Genomic DNA, 15,978 nt, shown 5'->3' with positions numbered 1-15,978 from the left:
GGTACATACGGCTAGGAGAATGTACGTTGCAAGGTACCATTAAATATAACAGAAGTCTACTGAAATCTAAGTTGGTGTGAAAAGAGATCGTGGGAATGTACCTAAAAATTTAAGCCGAATTTGATAGCGCTATCTTTTTTTCCTCAACACATGAATTACAACAAAAATGGTCAACTTTCAAATAATAGACTCGAAATCTTACATACACTTTATGGTCTGAGTAATGACAAATTAGCAAACGACATATGAAATTCTCTCTCATTATCTGTTGACTGAAAAAGATCTCGGATAAAAGAAAAAGTAGAACAAAAGTTAAAAGAGAGAGATTAATGAAACAATGACCAAGATTCTATAACTGAGAAACAGATAAACAGAGATTAAGTTACATTTTACTTGTACACGTGTGTTTGATTACGACGTGTTTAAAGACAAACACATATAATATATATACATACATATACATATATATATATATATATATATATATATATATATATATATATATATATATATATATATATATATATATATATATATATATATATATATATATATATATATATATATATATATATATATATATATATATATATATATACACAGTATATAGTTCCCTAGGATAATACGGCTTCCGAGGAAAAAAAAAGTCACAGCAACAATCCTCTTGATTCTGGTGAATGATTTTGTACCCTTTATGTCATTGGTTGTTTGTAAATCCGTGTCTTTGTTCATTGTATATAGTCTTCTTGAAAATGTCGTAGAGTAAAATAGCAAAGGATCTCGCACTGTGTTATATACCTTTCCTCATCGTAAAATACTGTTTATATATATATATATATATATATATATATATATATATATATATATATATATATATAAATTTCTAATGCGTACTTATCGAATAAATATTTAATTAATTTAATTTTAATGGAGAATTTACTTTACGTACTACATTCGGAATCCAACCTTCCTGTTAGATCTTACTGTGGATATTAAATGAGTTTATTTTCAGGAAGATAAGCGTGACAGGCTTGTAGTATTAGTGAATTCCATTATACCTGCTATCTCCTGGAGCACCTTGGTTAACCGCAGTTCACACTGTACGTAAGCCATTCTGTTAAAACTCGTTCCCCGATGGCATGTTTAATTTTTATTACGATGAAATGCGTGCAAGCTATGGAAATGCGTTTAAAACCGACTCTCGTTGAAACCACAAGAATATCTCCGTTTTAAAGATAACCGTTTTTGAAACTGTATTACCGTCGACCAGGTGACGTCTGAGGTAAACAGCCTGGGGGAACGATTTGGTGGGTTGTTTTCAGACTCTACGAAAATACTGCGTTCGGTTAATAAGTGTCGACTCAAAAAAGGTTTCACTGCAATAGCTGAAGAGGTTGTCATCTTCTCTTTTCTTTTTCCTTTTTATGGAGACTAACTTTTTTTGTGTATAATGTAGTCGATGATGTTCCGAACATTCGATTTCAGCTAATCAAAACTTTTTGTACTATATTTTTAAAAATAGACTTTTCCGAACCGTAATTCATAACTAAATTGTTATGTTTATGTTTAAAATTTTTGTATACGGTACCTCCTTATTCATTTATATAGAAAGGTGGAGTCATGCAGGGACTAAAATGATGTTCTAGATGAATAGGGATTTCACTGCGTTCCTTTCGCATTTACAGAGAGGGTATATATCATTTCATTTAACTCAATGTTCAATACTGTGAGAGAATAAGCCTGGATGTAAATTCTATGAGGAGAAATGCTTTTAAGAAAAGACGCCAAGTGAACTGCGATATGAGGAACATTTCACAGATGTTCGTGATGTTGACACACCCAACGGTTTGAAAAGTACTTGGTCATTTCATAGAGGTTTCGTTGTGGGACATCTGTCATTTAAGTTAACCAAAGATAAAATCTCAGTCTTTTAATCAAACTAAATGTAAAGGATTTCATATCAGAGGATGTCTTTACATACATGAAAAAAGTCTTAACTCCTGAACTTTTTTTCTAATTATTCTCAAAGCTAGAATATCGAAATAATGTAAATTTTAATCGGCTATTTACTACTTATGTGCCAATTTCACCTGTGCCACGGATATATATATATATATATATATATATATATATATATATATATATATATATATATATATATATATATATATATATAGTTACACGGGTCATTCAGCTGATGAGTTTAATTATTACTTTAAAGAATTTATATTGCCTTGCTCAACCTAAGACCCACGTAATCCTATCAGTTAAGGCTGATAGTTATCTTAAAAAAAGACAGATAAGTTAACAAAACTAATTTAGGTCACCAGCTGAGACTAGATTACTGAATATAGCGATTTATTCTGAATACATGAACTAAATCAACAACATTACTCAAACAACTAGTTTCAACAAACAAAGGTATACATTGTTTCTTAAGGGAGCTAATAACAGCTAAAACTTCGTCCTACTTCGAACACAAGATATTTCAACATAAAGAAGTGAATAACGCAACGGCTTGGGGGCTCTTGTGACGTGTCTATAGAGCAATTTCAAGCGCATGAATTGAGGATCTTGGTATCAAGGATGCTAATTCTTCTCCAAACAAGATTCTGGCCAGGTTCCAAAGGGTGCCAAATTCACTGGAATAGATAATGCAGTGATCAATTGCATCAGAAGCCCTGGGTCCATTGAAATGGCAATTTCCCTGGCTTTTCGACAAAAGGGGGAGAACAAAGGATTGGGGGGGGGGGCTATGAGAGATGCCTGATATGCATGTTGCCTCTCTGGTGGTTGCCTTAAGACTCTTCCGAGCTGGGTCAATGGCATGGGTGCTTGCTTTAAACACCTCCTCTAAACCGCCTTGGCTTGGGAGCAGGTAGCATCTGAAAAATGACAAAAGACTCGCCAGTACAAAGGTCATAGAAAAGTGAGCTTAAGGTACAATCTAGCTAAGGGTGGTCCTAGCAAAACCTACCCTGTCTGTTATGCCTCTAACCAAAATTCCTACCCCTTTTGATGGTTGGGCTCTGTTTCAAAACACTTCCTGCTACTTTCCGCTCCCTCGTCTCTTGCGAGAGGCATCTACTCTTCCCAGATCTAATGTTAGAATTAATTTTATTCTATTTCGAACAACGCAGAGAGGTCGCACAGGCAATTTTTATAATACATATATATATATATATATATATATATATATATATATATATATATATAAATATATATATATATATATAAGTATATATATAATATTGCAGCACTGTATACATCCAAACATTTAGTTTTTAACGTCTTAATTAAAGAATATATTCAACTGTCTTCAACAAATACTTTAATTCTGGCTAAAAATCAACAACTCTGCTATTTAGAAATACCTCGTTCCATATCTTGAACACAGGATTCATTTGATTGCAGAGCGAGTAATTACTGAGAACGTTGTACTGCAGTTTTGGATAATAAATAAATTCAAAGTCTGCCGGTGAAAAACCTTAATGATAGTGAAAAGCAAGGGTGGCGGCTAACAGCTATTTCTAGGAAAAATCAGAGAAGTTCTATTATGGTCACTCTGGATTCGCACCAGATTTTAACAGGAATTAGAAACGAAAGAATATAAAAATTTGATTTGTTTTCTGGGTTACTAAAAACAGTTCCGTTGACGTGAGATGCTACCCTTATTATTTTGCGAGTTCAAGTAAGTGGAGAATCATATGAATGGTAAACTATTAATTATACTTCAGCTTTTACTCATGCGATCAAAGGAAGTGTGTTTAAGGATATATTATGAAACTGAGATATGAATCGTCATGATCAAATCTGTCTGACCTACAAACTTGCGTCACTCAAACACTTTTTGGTTGCATGAACCCTCTCACCATTAAGCTAATACGCTCTTGACTTCATGACTGAGCTACATTTTGATTCTCTATAAGCTTACAAAGCAGAATTTCTTTTCTGTTAAAATACGGCAAATGGAACTTGACTATCAAGTCTGCTGCATCTCTCCTCTCTCTCTCTCTCTCTCTCTCTCTCTCTCTCTCTCTCTCTCTCTCTCTCTCTCTCTGTACTCCAGAAGAAAAAAGAAATCTCCCAAACTTACTCCTTTTCCTCTCAAGGGGATGTAACTATTGTTATTGTTCCACAACTTTTAGAGAGAGAGAGAGAGAGAGAGAGAGAGAGAGAGAGAGAAAATCTCTCACTTTCTCTCCCCTACGACTCTACCAAATTTATACAATATTTTCGCTGGAGAGCAAAAGGAGAAGGTAGATGGTTTAGTGACTCAACTTGTGTGGAGTTAAACATGCACAAACACACACACAGACACACACACATTCCTGTGCACACTCATCAATATATTTCTAGGTTCGTGATTCTATTTCTCATACGGGAGTCAGCGTTGACCTTCATGAAACACCTGGAGAGCATACGCCTGAAGTCACGCATTAGGCTAGAAAAATCGGAAGTATTTTAGCCTGGAAATGGGACTATTGTGGCTCAGCAGAGCTGGTGATTTCTCAACCAGTTTTTAGCAATTGTCTGTCCCATGTGTGATATATATATATATATATATATATATATATATATATATATATATATATATATATATATATATATATATATATATATATATATATATATATATATATGAAGTTTTATCACATATGATTCATATACAAATATTATATACAAATATATAATATATTTTATATATATAAAATATATTATATATATATAGACAAAAATCATTGATAAAACTTCATAATATGGCTGCGTGCGACAAACGCATTAACTAAATTGAAGATATCGTTATTAGTTCGACAAATAAATAGCATTGTTAAAGTCCTGAGTTCCTTCCATCAGTGGAAGATGTACTTATCATCAAGTTTTTATTATATATGAAAATATATTACTTCCGAGGTAGAGCAAATTGGATATTAAAGGACGTTTTGTAGCTTAATGTTTATATATATATATATATATATATATATATATATATATATATATATATATATATGGGGACAAAAATCATCTATGCCAGAACTAAATTGAAGTTATTATGCAAATAAATAGCATTGTAAGCGTAGTGCTTCTTCAGTGGAAGATGTAAAAGTTTTTTTTTTTCCATCTAAGAAAATCACTATATTTTTTCCATTTGATCTTCCTTTATCACAGAAATCCGTGGTTTAAAAATCTGCACTCCACATTTATTTCAGAGAGAGAAATAGAAAGAGGCAGAGAGAATTGTATCTTAACCCTGAACCACTGTTGTAATACTATTAAAGATTGCAATGTTTTATTTGGAACAAAATCACCTTTATAAAACGAAAATATGTTGCCATAAATTTACACAAGACAAAGCGACACTACATTTTAACCAATACAACCTGTGGCTAAATGACCTCAATCTGTACAGGGAAAAATTATTGTTGCAATTTTTGTTTTGCAACTGTTAGCACACACACATGTATATGTGTGTGTGTGTGTGTGTATCGTTTTTCCCGTTTCATCATCACCGTCAACAACGCCGTTGTGCTTTCATTTCCAAAAATATCCACTCATCTACAGCCTCCCGTCTCATAGTTCTCATTAATATCGTCTTCCAACTCATCTGGTGCCCAAATGAAACCAGCTGACGGTATCATACACTGTTCTTCCCGGGGTATTCCGAACTGCCATTTGACTCATATTATTCTTTTTGAAGCTCTTTTCTCAAATTGACAAGATTTTTAGATATGACTTCATTGTTTGATATGATTCATATCCATAAAGCAATTCAGATGGTACGAGACTAACGTAAAATCTTATTTTTGTATGTCTTACGTTTTGTTTGAGTTCCAATATTTGACATTTTATTTCTGTTATTGTCTCATTAAATTCTTCAAGAGAACCTGTATTGGATACTATTGTTCTTGAATGTCTGCAAGAACCAGTCTCATTAATTCTTTTCACACCAAATGTTATCTCAATCCATTGGTATGTGTGCGTTCATTCGCTTGTGCCTCCATTAGGCAGATAAGCAATTAATTACGGCACATGAAAAATAAATCATTCCTCCAGCCCCGTCTGGCACACAGCTCTCATACTTAGGATGCTTCTGGTTATCCTTAACTTCTGATGGGGCTGAAGCACACTTTCATAAAGTCTGTTCCCTTTTATACCACCTTAGTCCTTTTGCCATTGTTTCCTTGAGGTGATGAAGGGGCTGGGCTCCATTCTCTGAAGTGGCCACAGAAAACCAGGTGGGTCATCACATCCCCCCATTTGCTTCGCTGGTCAGGCAAGACATTTTCTCCTTGTTTCCTTCCTTCTGAGTGTCTAACAGCTTTCCGCATTTAATTCTTAAGAGCTGCACTGGAAAAGGCATAAGTGAGATTCCCGTCTCTTTGGTCCTCCGTAAAAAGTAAGGACTGATAGGCCTACCTTTCGTGCGGTGACAGGACATTCCAACTCACCTTCAAAGCAAATACTGGAATGGTAATAATCTTCAAGAGGAATCAAGAAACGGAAAGCATCATTAATACGAAGAGGATAAATATGACACTTTTCCCCTACTTGCCTCATTCTTTATTCGTTTTAATGAAGAAGTTACCAGTTGTTATTTAAAAAATTCGACCACATGACTACTCGGTGCAATGATATAGGAAAGTTACGATGAAAACTAAGAGCAGAAATTTCTCTTGCAAAGGGAAGCAAACGACGATGACATAAATCATAATTGCAGTTGTTGAGAAAATAAAACCACCACACACGGAAAGTCTCTTGAATATAAAGGTGACGGGATGATGCTGACATCAAGATATGAATCCATCATAGGAATCGAACAATGGAAGAAGTAATTAATACGAAGCGAGTTACATCAAAACCAACATTGCAATCGAGACCTATCTTTCTCACAGGATAAAGGCGCGCGAGTCCTTTCTATTCGGTGATTCGATTAAATTTAAAAAAACACGCAAATCTTCATGGCCGGCACTTCATCTATATGGACATATATATATATATATATATATATATATATATATATATATATATATATATATATATATATATATATATATATATATATATATATATATAGATATAGATATAGGCAACAGTCAAGCGGCAAATGCATAATCAGGAGATCCATAAGACAAGAAGTCTTCAAAGTTCTTTACTCAGAAACGTTTCGTGCAATCCTTTGCACATCATCAGTCTGCAATAAATTATAAAGAGCAGTTAAAACTAAAGTTAAAATAACAATTATTATACCGACAGTAAAAATTTTTATAACAAAGTTAACATAAAAGCAGAAAAATTTTTTATAAAAAAAAATAAATAAATATATTAAAATTCATCAAGTTTGTTAAGGAAATTTAACTATCTTACAGTAAAACGCAAGAGGTTATAATAATTGTTATTTTAACTTTAGTTTTAACTGCTCTTTATAATTTATTGCAGACTGACGATGTACAAAGGATTGCACGAAACGTTTCTGAATAAAGAACTTTGAAGACTTCTTGTCTTATGGATCTCCTGATTATACACACACACACACACACACACACACACACACACACACACACACACATATATATATATATATATATATATATATATATATATATATATATATATATATATATATATATATATATATATATATATATATATATAGTCATCGACGCCAGAAAGAGATCTTTTAGGCTAAAAGATAATCTTACGAAATTTTTCATCAAACGTTCTTTCGGTGAAAAACTGACGGTAGATTATCAATCTGTCAATCTGTACATATATAAAGGAATTTTAGAAGAGGAGCAAGCAAATCTACGGATGGGACATTCAGTCTCTATTTGGGAAGAGCAAGTGGAAATCTGCAAGTGAAGAGGCAGTGACTTGCATCTTCCCAACGATTGCACCGCAGTGATGCAGACCACATGGGTTTGCTTGCTAGCGGGTGCTGATGCGTTCACCAACGCTCTCTCTCTCTCTCTCTCTCTCTCTCTCTCTCTCTCTCTCTCTCTCTCTCTCTCTCTCTCTCTCAGCAGTCTGGAATATATAGTTGGTTCTACATTGCCTTTACAAAGCGGTTTATTTTTATGTTCTCTTACACAACTCCTTTCTCAACTATATATCTCAGATAGATTGGAATATACGTGCCCCTGAAGAATATATGAAAATTATATAAATATTATAATCAGTATCAGCGACCATTAACAATATTATTGATCATACCAATAACAACACTAATTAAATTAATTTTCCTAAATAAAATCAGACTTCTTCAAGGAACACAATTAGCAAAATCACAAACGATTCAAGAAAGTATGGCTTCGTTAGTAATGTATAAAGAACATCTTCCTGGCAATGCCTCTAAAAGATTCGTGAAAATATACAGCCGGTAAACATTCTGAGCTCTGATATAAGCTTCCGAAAAGGTTACATATTCATAATGCATAAATACGCATGAAAGTAAACCACCTAAAAATTGATTTAAGTGGAAAATAGATAGTCCAGAGTAAGAGGAAAGTCGGAAATGTTATGAAAAATTATAAGGTAATCAATTTATAGAGATGTGAATATCACATAACATTAACAGATCATTTTACCAAAGCTAAATTTAATGAGCGTTTTACCGATATTTGTAAAGAAACCAATAAAGTGGTTGTGATGCAATGAAAATGAATTAAAGTTGTCCTACCTCACTATACATTTATATACACACACACAAACACACACACACATATGTATATATACATACAGAATTATGTTACACAGAGACATATACACACACATATATATACATATATTTATGTATATATATACACATATATATACATATATATATATATATATATATATATATATATATATATATATATATATATATATATATATATATATATATATATATATATATATATATATATATATATATATATATACATATACAGTATATATATAGTATATATAATCTCAATAAATGAGAAACACATACATCATACATAAGTAGCCTTGAAGGCATGAACAATTACGTACCTTCTAAAGAAAAAAACTGCGAGATGAAAAATCCTTAAAATAGGTTTTCACATGACGCGTGGATTGTTTGTCTGACTGGAAGGGTCCAGGACGAGTTTCCAGCCACCTCGGCCGGTGTCGACTAGTAAGTAACTGAATAGGCAGAGTGAGGCAGCTTCCAGTTGATGAGCTTTCTCATTCTTCCCATAATTCCTCACTTTTTTGTGGTGAGTTTTTACAGCTGCAATAACGCTTTGTGGTAACTGACTTATAACTGTAGCTCATTTGCCAATGCCACTGTATTTTGTTCTATACAAATATCATCATGGTTAATAATAAAGAATTTATTGTGGGACAGTGCTCCTCCCGTTCAATACTACTACTACTACTACTACTACTACTACTACTACTACTACTACTACTACTACTACTAATAATAATAATAATAATAATAATAATAATAATAATGCTTTTATATTATCAATTTTATCAAATCATCATCTATTGTTATCGTCATCATCATCACTGCTATTATCAAAATGAATAGTAATTATTTCATCATTCGCTGTCATCTCCATCAAAACACTGATCACTCGCGTTGCAGTCAGTAGTAACCACCAACGCAAGAAATAATTGCTCACTCAGAATTTGCTGGGAGGCTATACATAACATACAGCATACACAGCTGAGTAAACAGCTCTTCCCAAACACATCCACAGATACAAAACAGCCATCGCATAGTTAATTAAGAAAACATTAGCTTCTACTTCAACATTGCCAACGATCTTGAGACTAATGATTAATTACGCGTAAGTACAATAGTAGATCATCTGCCACTATCATGATTAACAACATGAACTTCGTTATTCCTTGAATACTTTAAAATAAAACAAGCTTCTACATAAGTTTGCAGCTTCATATAAAAATAAATATATATATATATATATATATATATATATATAATATAAAATATATATATATATATATATATATATATACATATATATATATATATATATATATATATATATATATATATATATATATATATATATATATATATATATATATACACACATACACACACACACACAATATTAATATACAGATGCACCACATGGAGACTGATTGAAAACTGGGCATACAAGTTGACCTTTAGTGAGGTCATCTGCACAGACGGAATTTCAAAACAGCACTGACCCAAGACGCTAATGAGTTTACTGCTCAACCTTTTTCCTACTTAAAAGTCAGCAAAAATAATCATCATAGTACTAAATAACTATTAATATTCAAGGATACCAGTCGTAATGTTGGTAAAGCTAACTCACCATCCTTTTGCCTACCCTCACTCTCCGAACACCTGTGACCCAATGATCAAAGGCGTCGACCAGAGCTGGACCGAAATCAGAAAAACCTTTTGAAACAAAAAAAAAAAAAAAAAAAAAAAATATCACTTTCTATATATTTTGTTTCAGAGAAGTCTATGTTCCATCGTTGCTTGCCAGTATAATGTAAGATATATATTTATATGAACGGGCACATACTTATGCACGTAAACATCGGTGCAAACAAAGAAAAGTGTCCCAAACATTTTCATACTCAACACCAGAAACAGATACGAGCACCTGTAGGTTCGAGATACAGGTGTATCCTATTGCTCTGCTGCGTCTTTCTGACAGAGGAAATTAAGATTTAGATAAAGCGGTCCATTAAGCGTTTTGGTCATAATGTATTTGGCCTTTCGGGAGTCACACATTTTCTGTAATGTTAACAGATTTCTTCATTCAGTCACTCATATACCGAAAAATCAATAGGTTATGAAGAGACGGCTGGATACCATGTTGACCTTACCACGAAATCAATGATGAAACAGATAAGTGTCAGGCGACACCGCTTCTATATAAACAGTGCCTTTTCTTCACTCCCAGAGTGAAGAGGTTTTTGTAACCTGCTACGTTGTAGGGCGCTCTATATAAATTCTATAATACGGAGCCTTGTATTTTCTTTGGTGACAGCATCATTTCAAATCACACCGGGGAAAAATACAAGAAAGGAAACAACATCCATAAAAAATATTAGCTCTACAGGAATGATGAGATTATTTCACTCGTGTTTGCAAGTTGTTTTGTGCTGTTTTCTGTCATGTATCCCGGTCACGGGGCAGGGAATTGACAGGACCAATCGTCTCAACTTCAACACAGGAACAAGCCAGGTTAAACCTATGGAACCTCGCATGCCAAATTTTGGGGGAAATTCTACAAGTAAGTATTTTCTACAAAAGTTATTGCCAGTCACTCACAATATTACAATATTATTACAGTGTATACACGCGTGAATATATCAAAATGTGCGTGCAGACACACACATATCAACACAAGTTCATACACATACATTCATATATATATATACAGTATATATATATATATATATATATATATATATATATATATATATATATATATATATATATATATATATATATATATATATATATATATATATATATATATATATATATATATATATATGTATATGTATATATATACAGTATATTATATATATAAACAGAGTCGAAGTGGACAATGGTGTTCCTATATTTGGTGCCAAGGAATTTTTACGAACAAAGGTTCTTCGCATATAAATATTTCTCTAACTGTAAAACGCTATAGTAAAACATGTCGTCAAAACCTTTGGCAAATTCTGGATAATCGTAGGAAGAACTAGACAGTAGTACTGTACCAAGTCGTTGACTTGTATTCAACCTGTTTGTGATGTGTGTACGATAAGTTACCGACGTGTGTTGATGACGTGTTTCACTTAAGTATGTTAAGAACCTTCCTCCAGACATCCAATTAAAGCAATAGCCTATATATACAGTCAATCATTTTTCACCTGGCAAATAAATTTGTCAACGATGTCAGAAAGGCACCAGTTATTATCAAGTTGTCTAAATTCGCAGTCTTTTACTAATGGTCCTTCAAACTTTCTCTTCTCAGCACGCTCCACCCAAACTTTCCCTTGATTGGCTTATATTTACAAAGCGTTACAACAATTTAGTTAAATTATGATGCTACTTTTGACGTGACGTATTTTTAAATAAAAATTTATGACCGTGATATGGTGAGCTAAATTTTTCAATCTTCATTTTACGTTACAATCTGGTTTGGAGGTTTAAACAAATGAAATAATACTGTGTAGTAGTAGACCTAGAAACATCTGCACCAAAATCTCAGCGATCATATTTCGTACGTTAGCATGTTGAAAAATCACTAGAGCTTATTTTGAGTTCATGCCATGAGTAATAATATGAATAAAGAAAATGCTTGCTGTCTGTAAGAGAATCAGAGCACCATTCTTATACAGGTAGAGAATCCTCCAAATACCTTTTTATTTATTTTTTTTTGTGGGGAATTGAAAATCAAACGGAAATGTCAGTTTATTACCATCCTCACGAACAACCGAAAAATTTTTCCTGGTGAAATGATTTTCAAAGTTGTCTCAACCTAAACGGCAGATTTTTCACTAGACAAGTCCACGAAGGCCATTATACTTATCTTTTCCCTCATAGCACCTGGACTCTTTCGTCCGCCATGTTCGCTTAAAAAAAAAAATAGTGGAAGAGAGAGAGAGAGAGAGAGAGAGAGAGAGAGAGAGAGAGAGAGAGAGAGAGAGAGAGAGAGAGACTGACAAATAAGTAAACTATAAATGAACTTTTATAAACAAACCTTTCCCAGTACTTTTAATGGAGAGGCAAGTTCGCTGTTCACCTAAAAAATCATGAATTCCCATTAGCTTTCAGAATATTACACAATTTAAGTCAAACTCACTCTTTATAACTTTAATTATAGAATTTATGAAAACATCAAAATGAATATACACTGTCTGGAATAGTTGCAAGAAATCTTCGAGACTGAAATCCAACCTTTTTGAAATGTTCTCCTGGAACAAACGACTGGAAAGTCCTTTTCCCTTGAAACTATATTTCAATGATTTCAAGGGGAAAGTTCTAACTGCACAACACATGAAATATATAAGGGTATATTTTGATGTACAGTTTTATAAGACAAAAAATGATACGTACACCCCTATTAATGAAGTAAAATCATAGAAAGAATTTCATTGTTAATTGTATCATCACCGCCAAAATAAGAAGTTCTCATTGTGTGGTATACTCCTATACTATTTTGAATCAAAGGTGATTCTAGGAAAGAGGTTTCGAAAGCGTCACTATGGGTTGACAATCAACGAATTAAATGTCTTGCTGATACTTGTATATTCTCCAGTAGTGTATGTTATGATTCTGCTATTCATATTGAAATTGTCTGTAATCTTCTATTATCCAAAGCTTCGTGACTGAGGCCTAGTAATTATAGTAAAGCATGGTAGTACTATTATTCTCATGAGTATCCAAATTAGCATTTGATGTTTAGAGTAAAAGAAGTTATCAAAACAAGAGAGACGAATACAGCATACGTTATTGCACTTAAGACTGCAGTTCTATTTTATATCAACAAGAGTGTGAAGACTGACTACGCCTCTGAGGAGGGAATATGTATTCGGAAGGTAGGCTTAACTAACAAAATTCATTACGACTTAGTCTCATCGTATACTTTATGCGCTTAAGTGTGTATCAGCTAGGCCTCGTATCAGGCCAAGGGCCGGGCTAATAATCATGAAAAAGCAAAAGAAAAGGTTCTGAACCCATATGTGGAGGATTCCTCAACATGTTTCATTATTTCTATAAAAGAAAATAAAAGAATAACTGTTGTGGTGAAGTCTATGATTTACTGTTGTCAGGTGTTTCGGAACAGAGGAGCATGTGCAATGAATAGGTCAGACTATCAAAAAAAAAAGCCAGTCACGAGAGAACTATAACTCACTCGTGGTAGATTACAACGGGTTTTTAGTTCTTTACACAACCTCTCAGTAAAAAATGCACCCGAAAAAAAAACCCAGTTAATTGGTAAAAAAATTACCAATACGAAAAATACGCTAAGACAGCCACAAAGTACTAAGTCTCAGCTTGTTAAACAGCTGGAGTCGGCAGAAAAGCGGAACAAATGTCGCAATAGTCCGAGCAGCTTGTTTGTGAAGAAGTGCCGTGGGCGAACATGATGACAGTGAGGTCCACGAGGCGAGGATACTAAAATAAAAAAAAAAGTCGAAATTAAGGTCAATAATTATGAAATGAAAAGGAAGGAAGAGAAAACAAAAAAATAAGGAAAAGAAAATGAAAATAGTGGGGATAAAGTAATAATCATGGCGTAAGAAGTAGACGCTAGCAGATTAGTTCATAAAAATAGACGATAAAAAGGAAGCAGTGAGAGAAAGAATCGGAAAGGTGGCCCAAAAATCAGAGTACACAAATTATACAGACCCATTAAACCTATGAAGAAGAATACTCAAGTTCTAAAATCAACTGATCCTGTAGCGAAAATGACTGAACAAAAGAAAGAAAAAAGTTAATACAGAGGTGAATTCCCTTGTCACTTAACATTCATCAGCGTCTATAATTTCAGCCGGCAATGTATAAGCATAAATTACGCGTCATGTTAAAACATCGATGTAAAAGGGTAGTTGGGTGAAAGTTTACCAACAAGAAGTTAATAAACTTAAATGCCTTATTTTCGACATTTATTTGTGTAAAAAAATATAATTGGAAAAGTAAAGGAATAAGTATTGCAGCTGATATAAAACGGGCCCACTGATCATAACAGTAAATGTCCCAAAAAAGGAGAATATCATTGGTTGTCTATACAAGACAAGAATCCGTGGCTAAAAGATGTGGTCAGATATGAAATTTATTTGAAAAGGATAGCAATGCTGAAATCTAATAACAGAACATCGAAAAAATAAATTGTAAAAGATAACCACAGATAAGAAGTAACATCAGAAAACTTGATGACAAATGGGTTGCAATAACAAAGAAACATAACAAGTAATACTTTACTCTTATATGTCAGAAATCCGGATATCCGCGGAGCAAAATTATATGCAGGAGAGCTTGTACGCCTAAAGTGTGGCAAAAGACAACAGTTCAAAGGACTGTAATCCCAAAAAGACATAATCTAGGTTGCCAATATCCATACTTTACGGTACAGGCCTACAGACCATGCCAGATGTACACAGAAATAACAAGAATAAAAACAATTCGAACTGGAATGCCTTTGGACATTCAATCTGTGGGAAACATGACTAATGAAATACGAGAACAGGATACAAACAAAATTCAGATCGTTATGTTACTGCTAACAGAAATCTGGCAAAGCAACGGCACAGAATACAGATAAAGCAGTGAGATAATAGACTGAATATTAATGTTTTATATCACGAGTTGGATAAACTGCCGGGCGAATATGAATTATTCTCCTAAACCAAGTAGAAAATGTAAAGCAAATAAATTGATGGAAATATGAAACATTACAATATAGTAACACAAAAACGTCTTTATAGAATAAGAAAACAAGAACAGTAGCGCTCCACAGATCACAAAATAGAAATGAAATTCCATTTGATAATAAAATAGATGGCTTTCTAAAGGTATCTTGATGAAATAAAAAATAAACTTTTATAAAAGGCGACTTTTAACTTGCGGACCGATGGCAGTGAAAACAGAGGAATAAAAGACTTTCTAAACGTCTTAAGCAATCGCAATTTGATCAGTCTTATCAATAAACCAACGTCAAAATCTGGTCATAGTGAACTGGTGAGAGATTTTGAAACAGATGGTGATTGTGACCCTTTAATATATCATAAACTGTTTCCTATTAGCATACATGATGATGTAAATAGCTTGCGTAACATTAGAAACAGCTGTTACTGCAATACCACGCATTAAATAACGTTAATGCAAGTGCCTTTAGTTTAGTGTTTGTGTCAACATACAGTCAGTGTTGTCCGACCGTTATGACAGTACTCGAAGTTAAAGGAAACTAAGCACGGTTTAATGATGGAATAAGAGAAGCAAGGAGAGAAAGACTAAAC

At 33.3% G+C, this 15,978-nt stretch overlaps 2 protein-coding genes across 2 annotated transcripts in view; one reads left to right on the top strand and one right to left on the bottom strand.

Moving 5' to 3' along the window:
• The window catches only part of LOC136828663 (uncharacterized), an 85,315-nt gene that overhangs the window by 8,735 nt on the left and 60,602 nt on the right, over positions 1 to 15,978 (bottom strand). The window lies entirely within an intron of this gene.
• The window catches only part of LOC136828515 (trypsin-1-like), a 31,752-nt gene continuing 26,581 nt past the window's right edge, over positions 10,808 to 15,978 (top strand). Inside the window, exon 1 of the mRNA XM_067086548.1 lies at positions 10,808 to 11,255. Within this exon, the coding sequence (XP_066942649.1) occupies positions 11,084 to 11,255 (172 nt within the window). The 5' untranslated portion in view covers positions 10,808 to 11,083. The remainder of the gene's footprint in view (positions 11,256 to 15,978) is intronic.

This window comes from Macrobrachium rosenbergii, chromosome 43, assembly GCF_040412425.1.
Source record: "Macrobrachium rosenbergii isolate ZJJX-2024 chromosome 43, ASM4041242v1, whole genome shotgun sequence".
Taxonomy (NCBI): domain Eukaryota; kingdom Metazoa; phylum Arthropoda; class Malacostraca; order Decapoda; family Palaemonidae; genus Macrobrachium; species Macrobrachium rosenbergii.
Note: the sequence above shows the minus strand (reverse complement) of the source record. Positions and strands in the feature narration are given on the sequence as shown.